General features: G+C 45.9%; 1 protein-coding gene across 3 annotated transcripts; it reads right to left on the bottom strand.

The window, feature by feature from the left end:
* Positions 1 to 220: 220 nt before the first annotated feature.
* METTL13 (methyltransferase 13, eEF1A N-terminus and K55) lies at positions 221 to 16,589 on the bottom strand. 3 transcript variants are annotated; one of them, XM_061382622.1, is made up of 8 exons: positions 16,060 to 16,589; positions 11,794 to 12,553; positions 10,321 to 10,520; positions 8,722 to 8,917; positions 6,433 to 6,600; positions 4,923 to 5,138; positions 2,243 to 2,449; positions 221 to 688 (listed from the first exon to the last, which is right to left on the bottom strand). In XM_061382622.1, the coding sequence occupies exons 1-8, from the start codon at positions 16,210 to 16,212 to the stop codon at positions 414 to 416; spliced, it is 2,175 nt and encodes a 724-aa protein (XP_061238606.1). In that variant the 5' UTR covers positions 16,213 to 16,589; the 3' UTR covers positions 221 to 413. The 3 variants fall into 3 exon arrangements, with proteins under 3 accessions (XP_061238606.1, XP_061238607.1, XP_061238608.1); XM_061382623.1 differs by having other exon boundaries at positions 2,318 to 2,449; positions 16,060 to 16,586; XM_061382624.1 differs by having other exon boundaries at positions 15,917 to 16,152.
* Between the last annotated feature and the right edge of the window lie 2,638 nt (positions 16,590 to 19,227).

Below are 19,227 nucleotides of genomic sequence, written 5' to 3'. Positions count from 1 at the left end.
GGCACAAAATGCTCTACTGTCTATCTCACTTGAGATGGTTCCTATAGGACCAAGAGAGGGAAAAAGCAAAGCAAACCAGTAATCACGTGTGATGTCTCCAGTCCTAAAGAGCTTGGGACACACTTGTTAAGGCATCACGCCTGCTGGAGCTCCAGCAGGAAACCTACTCAAGGACGCAGCACAGGAAGCAAAGGCAATCAACCCAAGCAGTACCAAAGAGGACAGCACAGCAAAGACTTTTTTATTCTCCCAGACCTTCAGGCAACCTCACGAGCAGGAGGGCACACGTAGATGAGTATGAAACTAAGAAAAATACGAGGCTTAATACACATTGTATTTCTTCTGGTCTCTGGCAGGCCAGCAGCCTGAAGTCAGTCTGGCAGGAAGCTGAGAGGACGGCCTGGTCCAGACACTCACACGATCTTCACAGTGTTGAGCATGTCGGACAGGACATACGTGTCATCCCAGCCCTTTCCGGGCTTCCTCAGGGTCTGCTCCAAGGCCCGGGCCATTTCCAGGAGCTCTGGTGTAGCGAGTTTGCACTCAGAGTGCAGCTGACAGAACAGGATCTCGTTGACTTCACCCTCGATTCGCCGGACGTACAGGAGGGGGAACACAGCCTTGAGCCCGGCCAGCACTGAGTCCTTTAGCCCCAGGTCTCGGCACACAAGATTGAGGATAAAGACACCTGCAGGGTGAGAAAGGAGAATGACCGTGGTTCAGGGAACACAGGAGACAAGGTTCTGCTCTGAGGAATACCACCATTCCTGATCCCGGGAGGCAGGTGGAGCAAGGGACACATCCATGGCAGCAGTGACTGTGCCGAGAACACACAGCATACGAAGGAAGAGAGTTAGGGGATGCGTGAACCATAAGGCTTCACGCTCATTTCTTGCTCTCTTGTGCTGCTAACAAATATGACCATTCTCTATGCCTCTGTTTCACAAAGGACAGTTTCAACTCTGTATGCAATCCAAATCAAAACACCTGGGAGGTGGTGAACATACGGATTAACAGCTCCAGCTTTTAAGTCATAAGGACCTGGGTTGGAGCCCTAAGTCTAATCGTGAGTCACTTTGACAAGTCTCTACTTCAGTTTCCTAATCTGAAAACAGGCGGCTCTAAAGATGAAAAAGCAGACTGCCCAGTCCAGGACATGTGGGGTTGCTAGCATCACATGCTGGCAAGGATGTGAACTGCTATTAATACAACTGCATTGTGACACTGTGTGATTGCATCTACAAACTGAATAAATGCATAATTTGTGATCCAACAATTACAACCCCACAGCTATGCCCAACAGACCTGCACACACACTTCACCAAAAGGCATCTACCAGAATGTTAATGGCATTTCAGTTCAATTCAGTTCAGTCGCTCAGTTGTGTCCGACTCTTTGCGACCCCATGAATCGCAGCACACCAGGCCTCCCTGTCCATCACCAACTGCCGGAGTTCACTCAGACTCACATCCATCGAGTCAGTGATGCCATCCAGCCATCTCATCCTCTGTCGTCCCCTTCTCCTCCTGCCCCCAATCCCACATCTATGCCCAACAGACCTGCAAACACACTTCACCAAAAGGCATCTACCAGAATGTTAATGGCAGTACTTCCTATTAAATCCTCAAAAAATAAAAAACCCCAATGCCAACAGCCAAAGGGATAAATTAATCGTGGTAGTCACCCAGCAATACACCAGAGCAATAAAAAGGAATGATGTCATCACAACACCATGAGTGAACCTCACAAACATCATGTTGAGTGGAATAAAAGCAAGAACATTCCATATGGACAAAACTAAGCTGTGCTGATAGAAGTGAGGGTGGTGGGCTTCCCTGGTGGCTCAGTGGATTATGAATCTGCCTGCCAATGCAAGGGACATGAGTTTGATCCCTGGTCCGTGAAGATCCCACACGCTGTGGAGCAACTAAGCCCATGCGTCACAACTATTGAGCCTGTGCTCTAGAGCCCGTGCTCTACAACATGAGAAGCCACCAGATTGAGAAGCCCATGCATCACAAAAAAGAGCAGCCCCCATTCTCTGCAACTAGAGAAAGCCCAAGCGCAGCAACAAAGACCCAGCGCAGCCAAAAACAGATAAATAAAATTATTAAAAAAGAAGTGCAGCTGGTGGTTATCCTTGAGAGGAGGACAAGTTACTGAAAGGAGCTAAGAGGACTTGTAGGGGTGCTGGTAAATGGGTATGTTCAATATGGGGAAACCAATCAAGCTACACACTTACGTGCATTTTTCATTAAAAAGAAAATCTTCCTAAAGGGCCCGTCCCTTCTCCCTCGCCACCTTCTGTTCTTCATACCTTCAGGAGTCAAGATGCTTTTGACCTTCTGCAGGAAAAGCTGGGCCACAAATGCTGGGGGTGGACAGCTCATTCCCAGGGTTGGGTCCTTACTGTCCACATCGAACATTATGACGTCGTAGTGAGGCCGTGCTGGGAAAGAGAAGCAGACAAGTCTCTGTTTTTTGCTGGATAAAATAATACCATTCACATTCCTCCACATTTCCTCTGCGATCTGTGGTTGGCATAGGTGGCTAAGTCAACAGGAATGACATGGAGGATGTGGCGCCTAAGGGCACCAAAGTCACTGTCCAAAGCAGTTACGTCATCAGGGCTCTGCTGGGAGTGCCCACGTCTAAGACAGCATCATCATCTCATCTGCCTCTACATTTTAAAGCCCCTCCACAGACACACATTTCTGGGGTCCACTCCAGCAGGATCATTACTCAGAGTCCATCTATACCAGTGATTTTCAACCCTGGCAGGACACTAGAGCCAAATGGGAAAATTCTAAGTACTCAGAGAACCTGGGCTCCACTCCTGAACAACGGAGTTAAAAACTCCTGGGGTGGAGAAGAACAGATGGGACAGGAAGTGAGAAGCCTCTGGTACTTTTCTTAAGCTCCTCAGGTGATTCGAAATAGAGAGATGAGAACCACTAATTTAGACAAAGCAGCTGCCTCTGCCTGTAAGGGCTGACCCAGCACATGGTATCTTTAACTTAACTCTGGAGAAAAATGTTCTCAAATTAAAGTCAGCAAATCTTTTCTAGTTACTTAAACAATTACTGGCTCTAAGGAATTTGTTCAATGGGTGAGAAAGAACTGATGATGAATCTGATCCACTCCTTAATAGAATGTTAGTTTTTTCAAGGGGTAGGCCTACAATATGAACAACTGGTTTTTAGCAAACTGAGACAGTGCTAATGATTATTCAATAATCAATATATATTTACTTAGGACTACAGCATGCCCATCACTGTTCATAGCACAGATTTAATTTTGGTTTTTCAAGAGCAGAACACGTTGGCTCATCAAAGTTCAAGGACAACCATGGCCCCCACCTGTGGCACTGAGTCCTCCAACAACCTGAAAGGTTGTTGTTAGAGACAAAGGCCAGGGCTGTTCAGATCCGGTTTAGAGGTCCTAACAACAGCAGCACATCCTGGACTGAGTACCTACCACATGCCTGGCACTCTTTTAAGTGCTTTCACATGTATTAGCTATCCTGGGTCTGGGCCCCCACCTTGGCATCAGCCACAGAAAGCAAAGCTGGGAAACTCTGATAGAGTTCAGCTCACTTTGCAATTAAGGCAGCATTTGTCTATCTTCTCTATACCTCAGAGAAGGCAGTGGCACCCTACTCCACCCTACTCTTGCCTGGAAATTCCCATGGATGGTGGAGCCTGGTAGGCTGCAGTCCACGGGGTCGCCAAGAGTTGGACACGACTGAGCGACCTCACTTTCACTTTTCACTTTCATGCATTGGAGAAGGAAATGGCAACCCACTCCAGTGTTCTTGCCTGGAGAATCCCAGGGACGGGGGAGCCTGGTGGGCTGCCGTCTCTGGGGTCGCATAGAGTTGGACACGACTGAAGGGACTTAGCAGCAGCAGCAGCACCAAAATACTTAACCCAGGCATCCCGTTTTGCCACACCCTTCCTAGAAAATGCTCTAACCCAGTGAGAACCAGAGCAACTATTACAGAAGAGCAGACTAGGAAGGGTAGGTGGCCTGGACTCCCCAGGTTCAGGCAGGACTGAACCAACCTAACTTCTCCTTAAGAGGCTCACACTCTGCAAAACATCAGTCACCAGGAGCCTATACATTAAGTTTCAGAAGCATCAGCAGAGCTTTTAGAACATATTAACATGCCTTTTGTCCAAGTCTGGGATACAAATTATTAGAGAAAAATGGAGCCTTAATCCCAGCAGCAGCAGGGCTATTAGAATTCCCATCAACACCTGCATCAGGGTTTAACCTCAGCACTGTTGACATTTCGATCAGATCATTCTTTATTATCAGCAGCCATCCTGTGCATTATAGGATGTTTAGGAGCATCCTTGGTGTCCACCCACTATTATGCCAGAAGCACCCCTACCTAATGGTAGGCTGTGCTTTTACAACCAAAAAATGCCTGCCGACATTGCCAAACACCCCTGGGTTATAACCACTCATCTACATGAATGATGTTTTACTCCATTTCTGGCTTCACCTTGAGCTGAAAGATTTACAGAACACATCTCCCAACACACCCCCCCAACATTTCTTCCCCTTTACCTCACTCAGCTCCAGACACTGACTGTCTTGGGATGATGAGGTGGTGGCAAGGTCACAGGGTCAGAAGAGATTCAGAAGAGGAGCCCGCTGATTTTTTTAGCACAATGAGGGCAGGAAACAGTCTGTTTTACTTGTTGCCACAGCCTAACCCCTAACAGCACTGAGATTATGATAGATACTCTATATTTACTGAATAAATATGTCAACAAATGAGGGAACAAATGAACAAGTGAAAGAATGGGATGATGCTCATATCTCTTAGAGATGAATTCTACAGGCCCTTGCAGACCTGACAACCTTGGATCAATCTTTCCTCAACACCCCTCCAAATTCTCCAACAGCAGTACCTTCTTCTTCTGCCAGGCGGGTTATAAAGTCCAGGCCATCTGCGATGTGGACCTTCATCCGGTCGCTCTGGGAAAAGCCAAACCACTGGGTAGCCACTTCCAACATAGAGGGGTCGATCTCCACAGCATGGATGCAGGACTTTGGGAAATGATCGTGGATAAAGAGAGGGAGGCTGCCCCCGCCCAGGCCTACTACCAACAGTGCCAGTGGGGTCTCTGTAATAAAGAATAAAAGCATTATGTTACCATCTGCTCACTGTAAAGTTCTGCACCAGCCTTAGAGAGGACAAAAGAGACAGTCGGATTGTTCGCTCTGGCCAGAAGATACAAGATTTAGAGACTTGGCCTCCCTTGTCTCTTTCTAGAAATTCAGGAGTCAATTTAATATATGTAAACTCAACCCTGGCCTCATGATCCTTCCTTTACTAGTTCCAGAAGAGCAATCATTATGTTATTATTATGGTTCCTTAAACATCGCAAAGCCCTCAGCTGACTTTACAGCAATAATCCCCACCATCAGCATCATTAAACCCCTCTACGAAACGGGAGGGACAATGGGCAACATCTTGTCCATGATCACAGGGCATGTAGATGTGATGCCCTCTGCCCAGCTTCCAACTCAAAGGCCACAGCTGCCTTTAATAAGACACATCCAACACGTGAAAGAAGTCCACCCAAGTTCCAGAAGTCACAGGAAAACAAAGGCCCAAATCCTACACTCAAGTTCAGAGAAATAGGGGATGAAAGAAGATATGAAACAAGAAAGAATCACCAAAAAGAGAGAAACCCTGAGGATTAAATGTAACAACTGAGAATCCAGTGACATACATCAGCACCAAGATAGACCACAAGTATAGGGTATTTCAACAGGACATACTCAGAGACTTCAAGGGAAAGACAGCTACAAGAGTGGACAGAAATAAATATTTTTGCTCCTGTGGTTAGATCCTAACCTATTATCAGCGATAAGGCTATGACTGTACTACCTACACTATGGATTTTTTTAAAAGCAGAAATTTAAGAAAGAATTACATCTGGCACTCAAAGAATACATCACTGAAAAGCCAGAAATTTTCCTAAAGTACACAGGTATTTCTCTGGAGATGTGATTTTTAAATGTTCCACCTGGTTACAGGGTATATGGATATGCAAAAATTCATCAAGCTGAACAACTTAAGATCCGTTCACTTTATAGATTTCACTGAAGACATTTCATACATTAATTTTTAAAACTGTAGTTAATTTTACACTAATTTTTAAATAAATGAATAGAAGAAAAAATTTAGATATCAGCACATATGTCTGTTTCAAGATTACAATTTGAATTTGTGGGAAAAGTTACTTGGATGTTCATAAATGATGCAGAAGACAGTTGGGAATAAGAAACACATGAATATATGCACATCTGTTGATCTGTAATCATGGTTCTTAAGCTGCAAGGCAGCCAACTCTGATGACATCTGTAATCTTACACATTTCCTACTGTGGAAGGCTGTGGCGACTTCCTCACCTAGAAGCAGCTCTGGGTTTTTCAGCAGCGCAAGGCCGGCGATCATGGCTTTGTGGTGTTCGCAGCACAGGTAACTCTTATCAATGGACTGCCCCTGAGCTGCAGGGAGGTCCTCTGGGGTATCAGCAGGCCGATGCTTCTTCCTGTCCTTTTTCCGTTTCTTCTGGGCTAGATCAGAGACAGAGACGAATGAGCTTGTGTGAGGTATGCCGCTCCTTGGAAAGTAAGGCACGCGAGCAGCAGTGTGCTGCAGCTGGCTGGCTGAGACTCGGGAACCAGTGGTGAAATATGCAGGCATTCTGTGAACAGGCTGACATGCTGGTAGCTTGAAATCTGTCCGTGGTGGCCATTTTTATGCACAGAAATTAGCGAACAGTACAATTCGTGGCTTTTTTTCCCCAAAGAGTTGGTGGTCCAACATTTAACACATGCCAGGGTGTCAGAAAAGGGAAGTGGCAAAGAAAACACCCAAAAACTGAGAACACTGGGATACTTGAGTGAGGGGAGCTAATACTTCTTTAGGGAACATAAAGCTGCTCACAGGAGAGGAGTTTATTCATGAGTTTTTTTAAGCAGAAAAGAACTTAAAGTTACTAATTACTGCCTCTGTGCCAATTATTGCACCAGGACTCTTACTCCTGTAGCTTTTATAACCCTCTTATTCCAATTCTCAGCAGATAGAAAATCTGGCAGTGCAGCTAGGATTTGAATATGGGACCGCCTGTCTCCAACACCTACCATCTTTCAACTGCATCGCACAGATGGTAATGCACACCACCCCAGTGGACAAGGACACTACAAATGTTCACAGAAGGGGGAAAATCCTACAAAAGGTCCCTTTACATTTCCTCTCCCTACTCTCTCAACTGAACCAGGACAGAGTGAACAGCTGGTTTTGCTGTTTTCCTAGGGACCAGCTGCACTCCACAGCAGCGCAGCGATGTGTGAGGGGCAGCCTGATTTAACATAACAATCAGAAAAGTTAAATCACTTTTTAACACATTCTCCTTCTTCTCACCAATACCCCCGTAGGAAAATCACTCCCATGAGAATTAAGTGACTAGGATCTTGACAACAATGGGGGGGAAAAAAACTTGAAACCCAAATTGGAGGGGAATATCTTCTTTGAAGCAATTTTACTCATTTTTTTGGTGAGATGAAGCTGAACCAACCTGCACCTCAAGTGACCCAACGACAGCTCAGGAACCCAGCAAACACAGGTGCACTTGACCAGGGGACACCCCTCAAGAGAAAACCGTCCTGCAGAGAGTCACCTGACCTTGAGCTCTGGGCAAACCCAGGACCTCATGAGGTTCTGAACTCTCTCTTTTCACTCTCCTTCCAGATGGCCTTGCCAACACGACAGCATGGTCATCAGGCAAAGGAAACTTCCAAGAATCAGAAAAGCCAATTTCAAATTCCAAGCCTGAGTCTCTGGGCCTCAAAAGGGAAGTTATACTGGAGAGGTGGAAGGGAGGAACGTTCACCTCTACTCTATACATCTGATTTGTGAGCTGATTACAATAAGCAAGTATTGCTTTTGAAGTACAAATATATACACCGGGGAAAACAGCAGGTGAAACAAACGATTGCTTTCCCCCTTAGGGGGTGTTTCTGAGCAGCACCTGGGAGATCACTTAAAAGGGATCCTAGAGAACATGGTCTGGATCTACCCTGTCCAAGCCTGTAACCCTGGCTACCTGTGTCTATTTACATTTAAATATAAGTTCATTGGAAATAAATAAGATTAAAGATGTAGCTCTTTAATAGTCATACCAGCCATGTTCCTAATGCTCAGCATCCACACTGGACAGCTCACTGGGTATTAAATATTTCCTTCACTGCAGAAAGTTCTACTGGACAGCACTGGACTAGGTGACGTCCAGGGCACCCACCAACTCTACAATCCTCTAAACCAGGTGCTAGGAGGTGGCTGTAAGGAGGAGAGCAGGCCTACTGAATTAATATACAGACGCATATTGAGCAACTTATAAAATAGGTGGTCTCTGAACTCCAGGCATTAAGGCGATGATCACATTTATTTGGTAAACTACCACACCCCACTCCTTATCATTTTAGAACTAGGCTTTGCTCAAGAGGAGAATATCGACCCCTTTCTGTTCATCACCACTCACACTCTAACAGCCCAGAAGATAAGAGGATGACCCACGGAGCCATGTGCCTCTGGTCTGTCCTACAACTCCGCCAAGCTCACAAGTCTTTCTGGCCACCCCACGTTGTCCATATCGCATCCTCAGGGACACCGCCACCACGTCCACGACGCCTCACCTCTGTGAGACACATCCTGCAGCAGCCTGGCTTCTGACTGCACCACGTTCCTGTTGCTGAGGAAGATGAGCCGCCGGAAGTAGCGCTTGTCATCTCCCTGCACGTCCTCGATGACGTAGTCGCCGCTCAAGGGGCTGCAGGCTTGGTGCTGAACGATCCGGACCCCAATGTCCCCACCCACAGACAGGAAGGGCACCTGAAGGAACAGCAGAGCTGTCGTCGAAAGGCCAGCTCCATTGAGAAAGATGAGAAAGTCTAATCCCTTGCCTTTGTGTCTCTGTGAGGAATCCCCACACCGAGGTCCTGTGTAGCAATGACTCCAAAGATTCGCCACTCCGTCAAAGTACTTTTCTGGGGCATTTGACTAGATCTCAAAAAGCTTAATCCATCTTTTTGAAAACCAACTGAATAAAGATTCCCCAAACCATTAGTGAAATGCAGTTGGTTCTCCACAAGAAAAACAGGAGTTTCTCAGGAGTAATTTCTAAAAGGACTTTAAACAGTCCAAGACAATGAAAGTGAGAAGCAACCCTGAAGAAGGACCAGAACCATGAGAGAAGGAATGTGAGCTGGGATAAAGGTGCCAAAATCCACGGGCAAAGCAACCTTTCCAAATCTGGAGAAATTTCTCCCTTCCCCCAGTGATTCTCATCTTTTTCCTGCATTTTACTAAACAGGAAAAAAAGAAAATGAGGAAAAAAATACATTCCCCCCTAAACTTTTCCATACCTTTCCCAATCTTCATACTTAATTCTTTTTAAAGACTTACAGGAATATTTAATCATCATGAGGGACTCCAAACTTTGAGAGAAAATTCACAAAAGAACCTTCCCACAAGCTCTGGGTCTCTCTAATGACACTAACCCCAGTCTTCAGAAAGCATCACAGACTTACTAATCTGTAAGCACAAAGTCAGCCTTGTGGGCAGAACCACAGTCTGAGAACCCAGGAGACTGGCTTCTCTTCTTTCCAGGTCTGTTACTACAGCACCAAGACTCCAGGTAGGTTGTCTTTCCCATCTATCAAGAAGGACAAACTTTTTCTATAAAGTCCTTGCAGTAAAGTCAATCACCCTGTCTTATGACCAGGATAGCACAAGACAGACAGTGTCAACTGATAATACCATATCACCATTTTGGCAAAAACCTTCAGTTCCCTTCCTAGAGAAACATCAAACCCACGGAGTTAATATTCTGAAAATTAAGGTGAGCTCTTTTGGCCCTTTCCCATTCTACCTCACACAATGACGGTTCTAAGGAGGAAAATGGCCAAGGAAATCCTGTGCAAAGTGCATTAGGAGAAGAACTGTCTGAGTAATCAACAGTGTGAGGAGCTGGAGGTAGAGACTTCCTTCATGCTGTCCGAGAGGCCCTGCAGACAGATGCTACTATGGGTCTCAATAAAGGCAATCACTCACCTTCCACTCACTGCCTGGGACATAATTTCTACCCACTTAGCTCTTAGCTGCCGATATGCCCTCTGGGAACAGTCTAGGGTCACAGACTCTAGTCCTAGCTTCTTCCAAGACAACCTCTGCCTTCCTGACTCTTAATACGACTTCTCCAGAGACCCTGAAAGCTGCTCCCCAAGCCTTCTTACCTGCAGCTGGGCGGGCATCCCGGCCGGGGCCAGCTCCATGACTCTGGCTGACAGCTCGGCCTGGATGCTGTCCATGCCTTCATACTGCTGACCTCGGTGAAGAGCCACTGTGATCAGCCTCCTGAAGCCTGCACTGGCTGCCAGCTGCTTCCGGCCCTCCTCCATGCCAAACAGCCACTCTGTCTCCCGACCCTGGGGGACTGGAAAGAGGCATTTCTTGACAGGGAGTCCTGGGTTCAAGCCCACAATCAACATGCCCCACGTGGCAGAGAGCCAGGCCATCCCTTCCAACTGTGACCTACTGAGGGGCTATCAATTCCCTAGTGCACAAGGCCCACTGCCAGCAGACCTATGGCAGGACCCATGGGAAAAAAGTGTGGGTGTGTAAGCGGAGGGAGGCAAGTACCAAGTGTAAGAAAAATAGTAATAATGCTAACATTTCTTACATGCCAGGCATGATTCCAAACAGTTTACAAACAGAAACTAATCAAATCTTCACAAAAGCCCAAGATGCAGGAAGCATTATTACTATTTCCATTTTATAAACGAGAAAATTAAGACGCAGAAGTTACTGTATTTGCCCAAGTTCACGCAGCTAGTAACTGGCTAAGCTAGGACTCAAACCCAGGCAGTCCAGCCCCAGAATCCATGCTCACATCCACTACACTATTTGTTCCCACAGGTGGACAGTCAGGATAAGGGAATACTTGGAAAAATGGATTCCATGTTGGGAAACCAATTACCAGCATGATGTATCAACACTTCACATTTGTCTAGAATATTCTACTTTTGAAAGCATTTCCTCTTACTATCTCTGTTGATCATTACTAAAGTGAACCTGGTATCATTTACCCCTTTCAATAAAAACACTAACATTTGTAAAACCTATCACGTGCCAGGCACTATTCTAAGACCTTTTATGCTTTTCACAACTACAGAAGACAGTTATGACCTCACTTTATAGAGGAGAAAACTGAGGCACAGAAAGAACACTAACTCATCCAGTAGCATCCCAAAGGGACTGAGCCAGGAATGGAAACCAGCCTGGTCCCAGAGCTGCCTTTTTCAGCAGCTACTCTGTCCTATTTGCAAAAACTCAGCAGAGAAACACAGAGACTTCTCCAGGTCATGCTGCTCACAGGCTACAAGGTTCCTTGCTTCTATTACTCTGTTACAAAGTAACATCTCTACAACAGCTTGACCTGCCTAAATTTATCTGTATTACTTCTCCCTACTCCAGGCCAACCCCATTCTCACACTTCATCAGGCCTTTGCCATGGAAGATGGGAAGACATAAACCTCAGATTCAAGCAGGCAGCTCCCCCTTCCTTATGCCGTGGCCAGTCTAACCTCTCAAAGTACAACCCCCTTGCAAGATCAAGCCAGCCAAGGCATACCCATCCACCAAATCCCCAGATCCAGCCCCGGTAAGCCAGCCCCCTTCAGGAAAGAGAGGGAGCAATCCCAACTCACTGATGAAAATGGCAAAATGATTGTCCCGCGATGGTTTCACAGTGGGGCTGTCCACCACGTGGAGGGTGTAGCGTGGCTCCCCCGTGTCCCCATTGCACAAGTCCAGGGACACACTCCCCAGCCCGGCCTTGCGGTACAGCTGGCTGCACAGCCAGGCATATTGCTGCCGCTCCCGCACCGCCTCGGCCAGCTGCTCAGCACTCTCCAGCCGCACAGGCTTGCCCTGCTCCTGAGCACACAGCTCAAAGATCTGAAGGGCAGAGCCAGTGACCGGCCTGAACTTGGTCATGATGAAGGCAAAGACAGGCAGGGAGAACCGAGGCTCTGCTTCCAACAGCTGGTCCTGGCTGCTGGCCACCTGGTGCACCCTCACCATCCACCCCTCCCGAGAGAAGTGACCCACTGCTTTCTTCAGGACGTGAGCCTGAGCCAGGGAGATGCAGAGGTAGCGACCGCCCACCTGCAGGACACGGCCAACCTCAGCCAGCATCCTGTCCACCTGCTGCAGGGTCTTCTCCTCCTCATCTGTCAGGACAGCGTCCAGGGTGCCCTTGTCCAACACCACCTGGAACGAGGCGTCGGGGAACTCCATCTGTGTCATGTCCATCTTCAAGAAGCTCATCCTGGGCCGTCGGCTGGCATTGCGCTCCTTCATTTGCTTGATGACGACCTCGCTAATGTCAATATTCACTATATCCTGATAGCCCACATCATACAGCTGCTCACTTAGCTCTGAGTTACCACACCCAACCACTAGCACCTAGGGAGAAAAAAAAAAAAAACAAAAAAAAACAAGATGGAGGTGATCAAGGCAAAGGAATGAGAACACCATTACAGAGTTGATTCTAGGCTCTATCGGAATTCACTAGTAACAAATCAGATTTAGCCATAACAATGCAAGTTACACAGAAGCCGACTAACCAGGGTTGTTCTTTTCTCTGAATCAAACATTTACTACTCAAGAATTGATAGAAAGTCACAGAATCCAAATCCAAAGTCACTGAAATCTCCTATTTGTTTTACAGTTGAAAATGTAACTTACAAAACAGAAAGAGACTCACAGACTTAGAGAAGGTACTTATGGTTGCAAAGAGGAAGGATAGGGGCAAGGAATAATTTGAGAGTTTGCAATGAACATGTATACACTGCTATATTTAAAATGGATAACCAACAAGAAACTACTGTATAGCACATGGAACTCTTCTCAATGTTGTGTGGCAGCCTGGATGACAGGGGAGTTTGGAAAATGGATAATGTATATGTATGGCTGAGTCCTCTTTGCTATTTACCTGAAACTACTGCAAAACTGTTACTCGCCTAGGTGGCAAGAATACACAGAAGAACTATACAAAAAAGATCTTCATGACTCAGATAACTACGATAGTGTGATCACTCACCTAGAGCCAGACATCCTGGAATGTGAAGTCAAGTAGGCCTTAGGAAGCATCACTATGAACAAAGCTAGTGGAGGTGATGGAATTTCAGCTGAGCTATTTCAAATCCTAAAGGATGATGCTGTGAAAGTGCTGCACTCAATATGCCAGCAAATTTGGAAAACTAAGTAGTGGCCACAGGACTGGAAAAAGTCAGTTTTCATTCCAATCCCAAAGAAGGGCAATGCCAAAGAATGTTCAGACTACCACACAATTGCACTCATCTCACACGCTAGTAAAGTAATGCTCAAAATCCTCCAAGCCCAGCTTCAACAGCACATGAACCGTGAACTTCCAGATGATCAAGCTGGATTTAGAAAAAACAGAGGAACCAGAGATCAAATTCCCAATATCCATTGGATCATAGAAAAAATCAAGAGCATTCCAGAAAACATCTACTTGGGTCTTACTGACTACACCAAAGCCTTTGACAGTGTAAATCACAACAAACTATGGAAAATTCTTTAAGAGATTGGAATACTAGATCATCTTACCTACCTCGTGAGAAATCTGTATGCAGGTCAAGAAGCAACAGTTAGAACCAACATGGAACAACAGACTGGTTCCAAATTGGGAAAGGAGTATGTCAAAGCTGTATATTATCACCCTGCTTATTTAACTTCTATGCAGAGTACATCATGAGAAATGCCGGGCTGAATGAAGTACAAGCTGGAATCAAGATTGCCAAGAGAAATATCAATAACCTCAGATATGCAGATAACACCACCCTTATGGCAGAAAGTGAAGAGGAACTGAAGAGCCTCTTGATAAAAGTGAAAGAAGAGAGTGAAAAAGTTTGCTTAAAACTCAACATTCAGAAAACCAAGATCATGGCATCCAGTCCAATCACTTCATGGTAAATAGATGGGGAAACAATGGAGAGAGTGACAGACTTTATTTTGGGCTCCAAAATCACTGCAGATGATGACCGCAGCCATGAAATTAAAAGACGCTTGCTCCTTGGAAAAAAAGCTATGACCAACCTAGACAGCACATTAAAAAGCAGAGACATTACTTTACCAACAAAGGTCTGTCTAGTCAAAGCTATAGAGAAGGCCACGGCACCCCACTCCAGTACTCTTGCCTGGAAAATCCCATGGATGGAGGAGCCTGGTGGGCTGCAGTCCATGGGGTTGCTAAGAGTCAGACACAACTGAGCGACTTCACTTTCACTTTTCAATTTCACACATTGGAGAAGGAAATGGCAGCCCACTCCAGTGTTCTTGCCTGGAGAATCCCAGGGACTGGGGGGAGCCTGGTGGGCTGCCGTGTCTATGGGGTCGCTAAGAGTCGGACACGACTGAAGCGACTTAGCAGCAGCAGCAGTCAAAGCTATGGTTTTTCCAGTTAATCATGTATGGATGTGATAGTTGGACTATAAAGAAAGCTGAGCACCAAAGAATTGATGCTTTTGAACTGTGGTGTTGGAGAAGACTCTTGAGAGTCCCTTGGACTGCAAGGAGATCAAACCAGTCAATCCTAAAGGAAATCAAGTCCCGAATATTCATTGGAAGGATTGATGCTGAAGCTGAAACTCCAATACTTTGGCCACCTGATGTGAAGAAATGACTCATTGGAAGTGAAGAAATGACTCATTGGAAAAGACCCTGATGCTGGGAAACATTGAAGGCAGGAGAAGGGGACAACAGAGGATGAAATGGTTGGATGGCATCACCGACTTGATGAACATGAATTTGAACAAGCTCTGAGAGTTGGTGATGAACAGGGAAGCCTGGCATGCTGCAGTCCTAGGGGTTGCAAAAAGTTGGATACAACTGAGTGACTGAACTGAATTGAACTGAACCCCAATACAAAAAGTTAAAAAAAAAAAAAAACTGGGTCTGGCATAATCCTATTCCACTCATGCCTTGGGTTCCAGCTCATGATATTCTGCTATTTCCTGAAGCGAAACTTAAAACACAAATTGTTGCCTCCGTCTCTACTGAACAATCTCCCATTGATCCTTCAAAATTCTGCCCCATCTCTGGAAAAGCATGGTACTGTGACAATTGCATAAGCGTTTAAGCTAGGTAGGCCTAAGTCTAAATCCCCACATGAGCATTTACTACATTTATGATCTTGGGCAAGAAACTGCCTCTCAGAGCCTCAGTTTCTGCATCTGTAGAATTCTTGTACTATCCACTCACATTGAAATGTATTCTGAGAACTCAATGACTGCACACACACACACACACACACACACACACGCAGCCCCCAGCATAAAGTCTGGCTCTTAAGACTTTCTTCCTTGAATGTTCGTTTTCTACCCTCTTCCTTCCCTACTTCCAGTACAACCCCATTTCTGTCCAACCTATTACTGTACTTATCACTTCTGGAATGTGCCCAGGGTTTATATATCAACGCACTTGCCGCTAAAGGGATGAGCACAGCGCCTTAAAGTGTGGGCTCACAACAACTGTTTGATAACAGATTAATTTATCAGTAAAGCCACGGATTCTACCAGTTCTCACAAGAACTATTTGGTAACAGATTAATTTATCAGTAAAGCCACGGATTCTACCAGTTCCCCGGGCATTCACAGTGACAGAAAAGCACACTTTCTTCACTAGGAGGAGCTTCCTAGGTTCCACTACTTAGTAAGTCATTCTTCCTGTGAGGTTACTAATTCAAGAATGATCTGGGGGTGGAAGCTGTTATCTGAAAACCGTAGAAGGATATTTTGTAATTACCTTTTAGCCGGAATGTTGCATGAACTCCTGAAAATACCGGCCCAGTTAGGGCCCCCACGCCGGTCACGGTCTACCAAATGCAGGATTTCTGTTTTCAGTTCCTACTTTCCAGAGTACACACCGGGCTGCCAGGCCGCGCTTACCTTTTCCCTGGGCTTGATGTATTTGTGCAGCACCCCGCACAGTTCCAGGTAGGTTCCATACCACTCGAAAGCTTTCTTTCCTCGCTGCTGGAAGAACTTCTCCCAATAGTCAACGGAGCCAAACTCCTTCGAGCTTTTAGGTAAGAGATTCATATTCCCACTACCCGAGCTGCGTCTTCAAGATTCCTGCTCCCTGTGTGGTACCATCAGAGGGGCTTTCCCACACGTTGGCTCTGGGACACCGCTGAGGGAATTCTTTCCACGGACAAACAGCCTCATTTATTTGTTTCCAACTCCAAATCCAAAGCGATGATCCTTACACGCTCACCGCACCCGCGAGACACTGACCCTAAGAAACGTTCATCCCTTGATCCACGCCCAGTGCCCCGACCCACGTGGGGAGCCCCTCACACTTTTTCAGAGTTCGGTTTCAGAACCGGCTATCATATCCGGGTACGAGGCTTCGCGATTGGTCGGTTGCCCAGACCATCCAAGCAGCTCATTGGTCAGTGATTTTCGTTCCTGACACCTAAGTGGCTACAACGACCTCGCCTCACACCCGCGACTCCGTCGCTGGCTCCTCGCGTTTATTTACGTGAGCCGGAACGGGGCGGGGCCGCGGGCCGGAGGCGGGGCGGAAGCCGGGCTGTCCCACTGAGCTCGCCACGGGGGCAGCCTTCTCAGCTCTGGGCGCTCCAGCCTTGGGAGAGACCTCCGCCCAAGCTCGGTGCTCCTGACCTCGGTGTTTCGTCTCTGAATTCTCTTTCTAATCAACAGCCATCCAAGGGCTGAGCGCCGCTGTCAGGTTCACACTGGAGGAGGAGACCTCCGAAAGGAAAAACCTGTAGATTAGAAGGAAGGGGCCTGTGCCGATTCACCAGGTCTATTTCCCAAGAATTTGCATTTCTAACCAGTTCCCTGGTGTTACCAATGATGTGATACCCAGGGACCACACTTTGAGAACTGCTGTTAAGAGATAAGGTAAAATGGATGTTTCCAACTCCACAATTTTAAGAGACTATCTAAAAGCCCTCTACGAGAACCTGAAAAAACATGTATTTTCATGTACCACTTGCTGAGTGCACATTATTTCCTCTCTACTTAAGGTGAACTGGAAGGAGGCTTGTCTTAGGTAAGCCTCAGAGGCTTCAGCTACGGCAGCATGCAGGGTTCTTAAGGGGTGTGACATCTGTTCTTTCAAAGAGCGCTTATTGAGAGCAGAGGACACTGTGCTTGAATTGTTCCCCAATACCAAAGTGACAAAACAACATAGCCTCTGCCTTCTCCCCTCAAGTATTGATTCAACATTTTAAGGGTGTAAATATGCGTCCATCACTGTGGTGAAAGCTAAGGATGCAGTAGTAAGGAAGACAACAGTATGGAAGAACACATCAAACAGTTATAAAAAAGAATCTGTAATGAGGATCTGAGAATAAGTGCTGTGAAGGAGAAGTATAAGCGTCCACGAAAGTAGATCTCTTTCGAAATGTCTTAATTTAGGGGGTGACTAGAGAAGGCTTTCCTAAGGAAGAGACAAAAAGATTTTAAAAGATTTTGTAATCTTGCTGCTGCTAAGTCACTTCAGTCATGTCCGACTCTGTGCAACCCCATAGACGGCAGCCCACCAGGCTCCCCCTTCCCTGGGATTCTCCAGGCAGGAACACTGGAGTGGGTTGCCATTTCCTTCTCCAATGCATGAAAGTGGAAAGTGAAAGTGAAGTCGCTCTGTCCTGCCCTACTCTTAGGCTGCATGGACTGCAGCCTACCAGGTTCCTCCGTCCATGGGATTTTCCAGGCAAGAGTACTGGAGTAGGGTGCCATTGCCTTCTCCTTTTGTAATCTTACTGCTTTGGTAAATATTGCACACCTAAACTTGTTCCTGTAGTATCAGGATGACATAGGAAAGAACCAAGAAGTATTCTCAACCTCTGGAAGTCTTTTCAGGAAACTTTAGCTGCTGCTTTTCCCTCTGTCTCTATTGTCATTTCTTATAAGGAAATGATACTGGAAATGGTCATAAGTGATTTCGATCACAGCCCAAGCTCCAGCCCCTTATTTAATGCCCTAAAAATACAATTAATTTTTGCACTGTGTCTAAGACCAAGAGGGGAAGTAACTCACCTGTCACCATCTGTGTGCTTGCTCCCTTCTTTAAGCTTAGGAAAGCAGTAACAACCAAAGCACTTTAAACTAAAAAACATGTAGGGAAGTTTCCTAAAAGTGTTTGAATGACTAATGCAGAAATACTTTAGATGTAACACTAGACTCTCTTTTTAAAATACCCGTAAGTAAAACATTTCTTTCAAGTTTTGCCAATGAAATGTAATTAGTCCGTGTGTTGTCATTAGTATCGTTAATTTAAGCCAATTAGATATTAAAATATTTTGTTTTATTAGGATCCTCTGAGTGGTTACCAGTATGTATGATTTTTTTTAATTGAAGTATAGATGTACAACATTATATGTTACATGTATAAAATACAGTGATTCACAACTTTTTAAAGTTATATTCCATTTATCAGTTCAGTTCAGTCGCTCAGTCGTGTCCGACTGTTTGCGACCCCATGAATCGCAGCACGCCAGGCCTCCCTGTCCATCACCAACTCCCGGAGTTCACTCAGACTCACGTCCATCAAGTCAGTGATGCCATCCAGCCATCTCATTCTCTGTCATCCCCTTCTCCTCCTGCCCCCAATACCTCCCAGCATCAGAGTCTTTTCCAATGAGTCAACTCTTCGCATGAGGTGGTCAAAGTACTGGAGTTTCAGCTTAAGCATCATTCCTTCCAAAGAAATCCCAGGGCTGATCTCCTTCAGATGGACTGGTTGGATCTCCTTGCAGTCCAAGGGACTCTCAAGAGTCTTCTCCAACACCACAGTTCAAAAGCATCAATTCTTCGGTGCTCAGCCTTCTTCACAGTCCAACTCTCACATCCATACATGACCACAGGAAAAACCATAGCCTTGACTAGATGGACCTTTGTTGGCAAAGTAATGTCTCTGCTTTTGAATATGCTATCTAGGTTGGTCATAACTTTCCTTCCAAGGAGTAAGCGTCTTTTAATTTCATGGCTGCAGTCACCATCTGCACTGATTTTGGAGCCCAAAAAAATAAAGTCTGATAGTTTCCACTGTTTCCCCATCTATTTCCCATGAAGTGATGGGACCGG

This window comes from Bos javanicus, chromosome 16 (assembly GCF_032452875.1).
Source record: "Bos javanicus breed banteng chromosome 16, ARS-OSU_banteng_1.0, whole genome shotgun sequence".
Classification (NCBI taxonomy): Eukaryota; Metazoa; Chordata; class Mammalia; order Artiodactyla; family Bovidae; genus Bos; species Bos javanicus.
This window is presented reverse-complemented; position numbering and strand designations above follow the sequence as displayed.

Bases quoted from the DNA above. Each gene is read 5' to 3' on its own strand.
- METTL13 (XM_061382622.1), bottom strand. From the start codon at position 16,212: ATGAATCTCTTACCTAAAAGCTCGAAGGAGTTTGGCTCCGTTGACTAT. The intron at 10,521-11,793 runs GTGAGTTGGGAT...GCCTCTTTCCAG, and splicing joins TCATTTTGCCATTTTCATCA to TCCCCCAGGGTCGGGAGACA. The intron at 2,450-4,922 runs GTACTGCTGTTG...TCTCTTTCCCAG, and splicing joins CCGCCTGGCAGAAGAAGAAG to CACGGCCTCACTACGACGTC.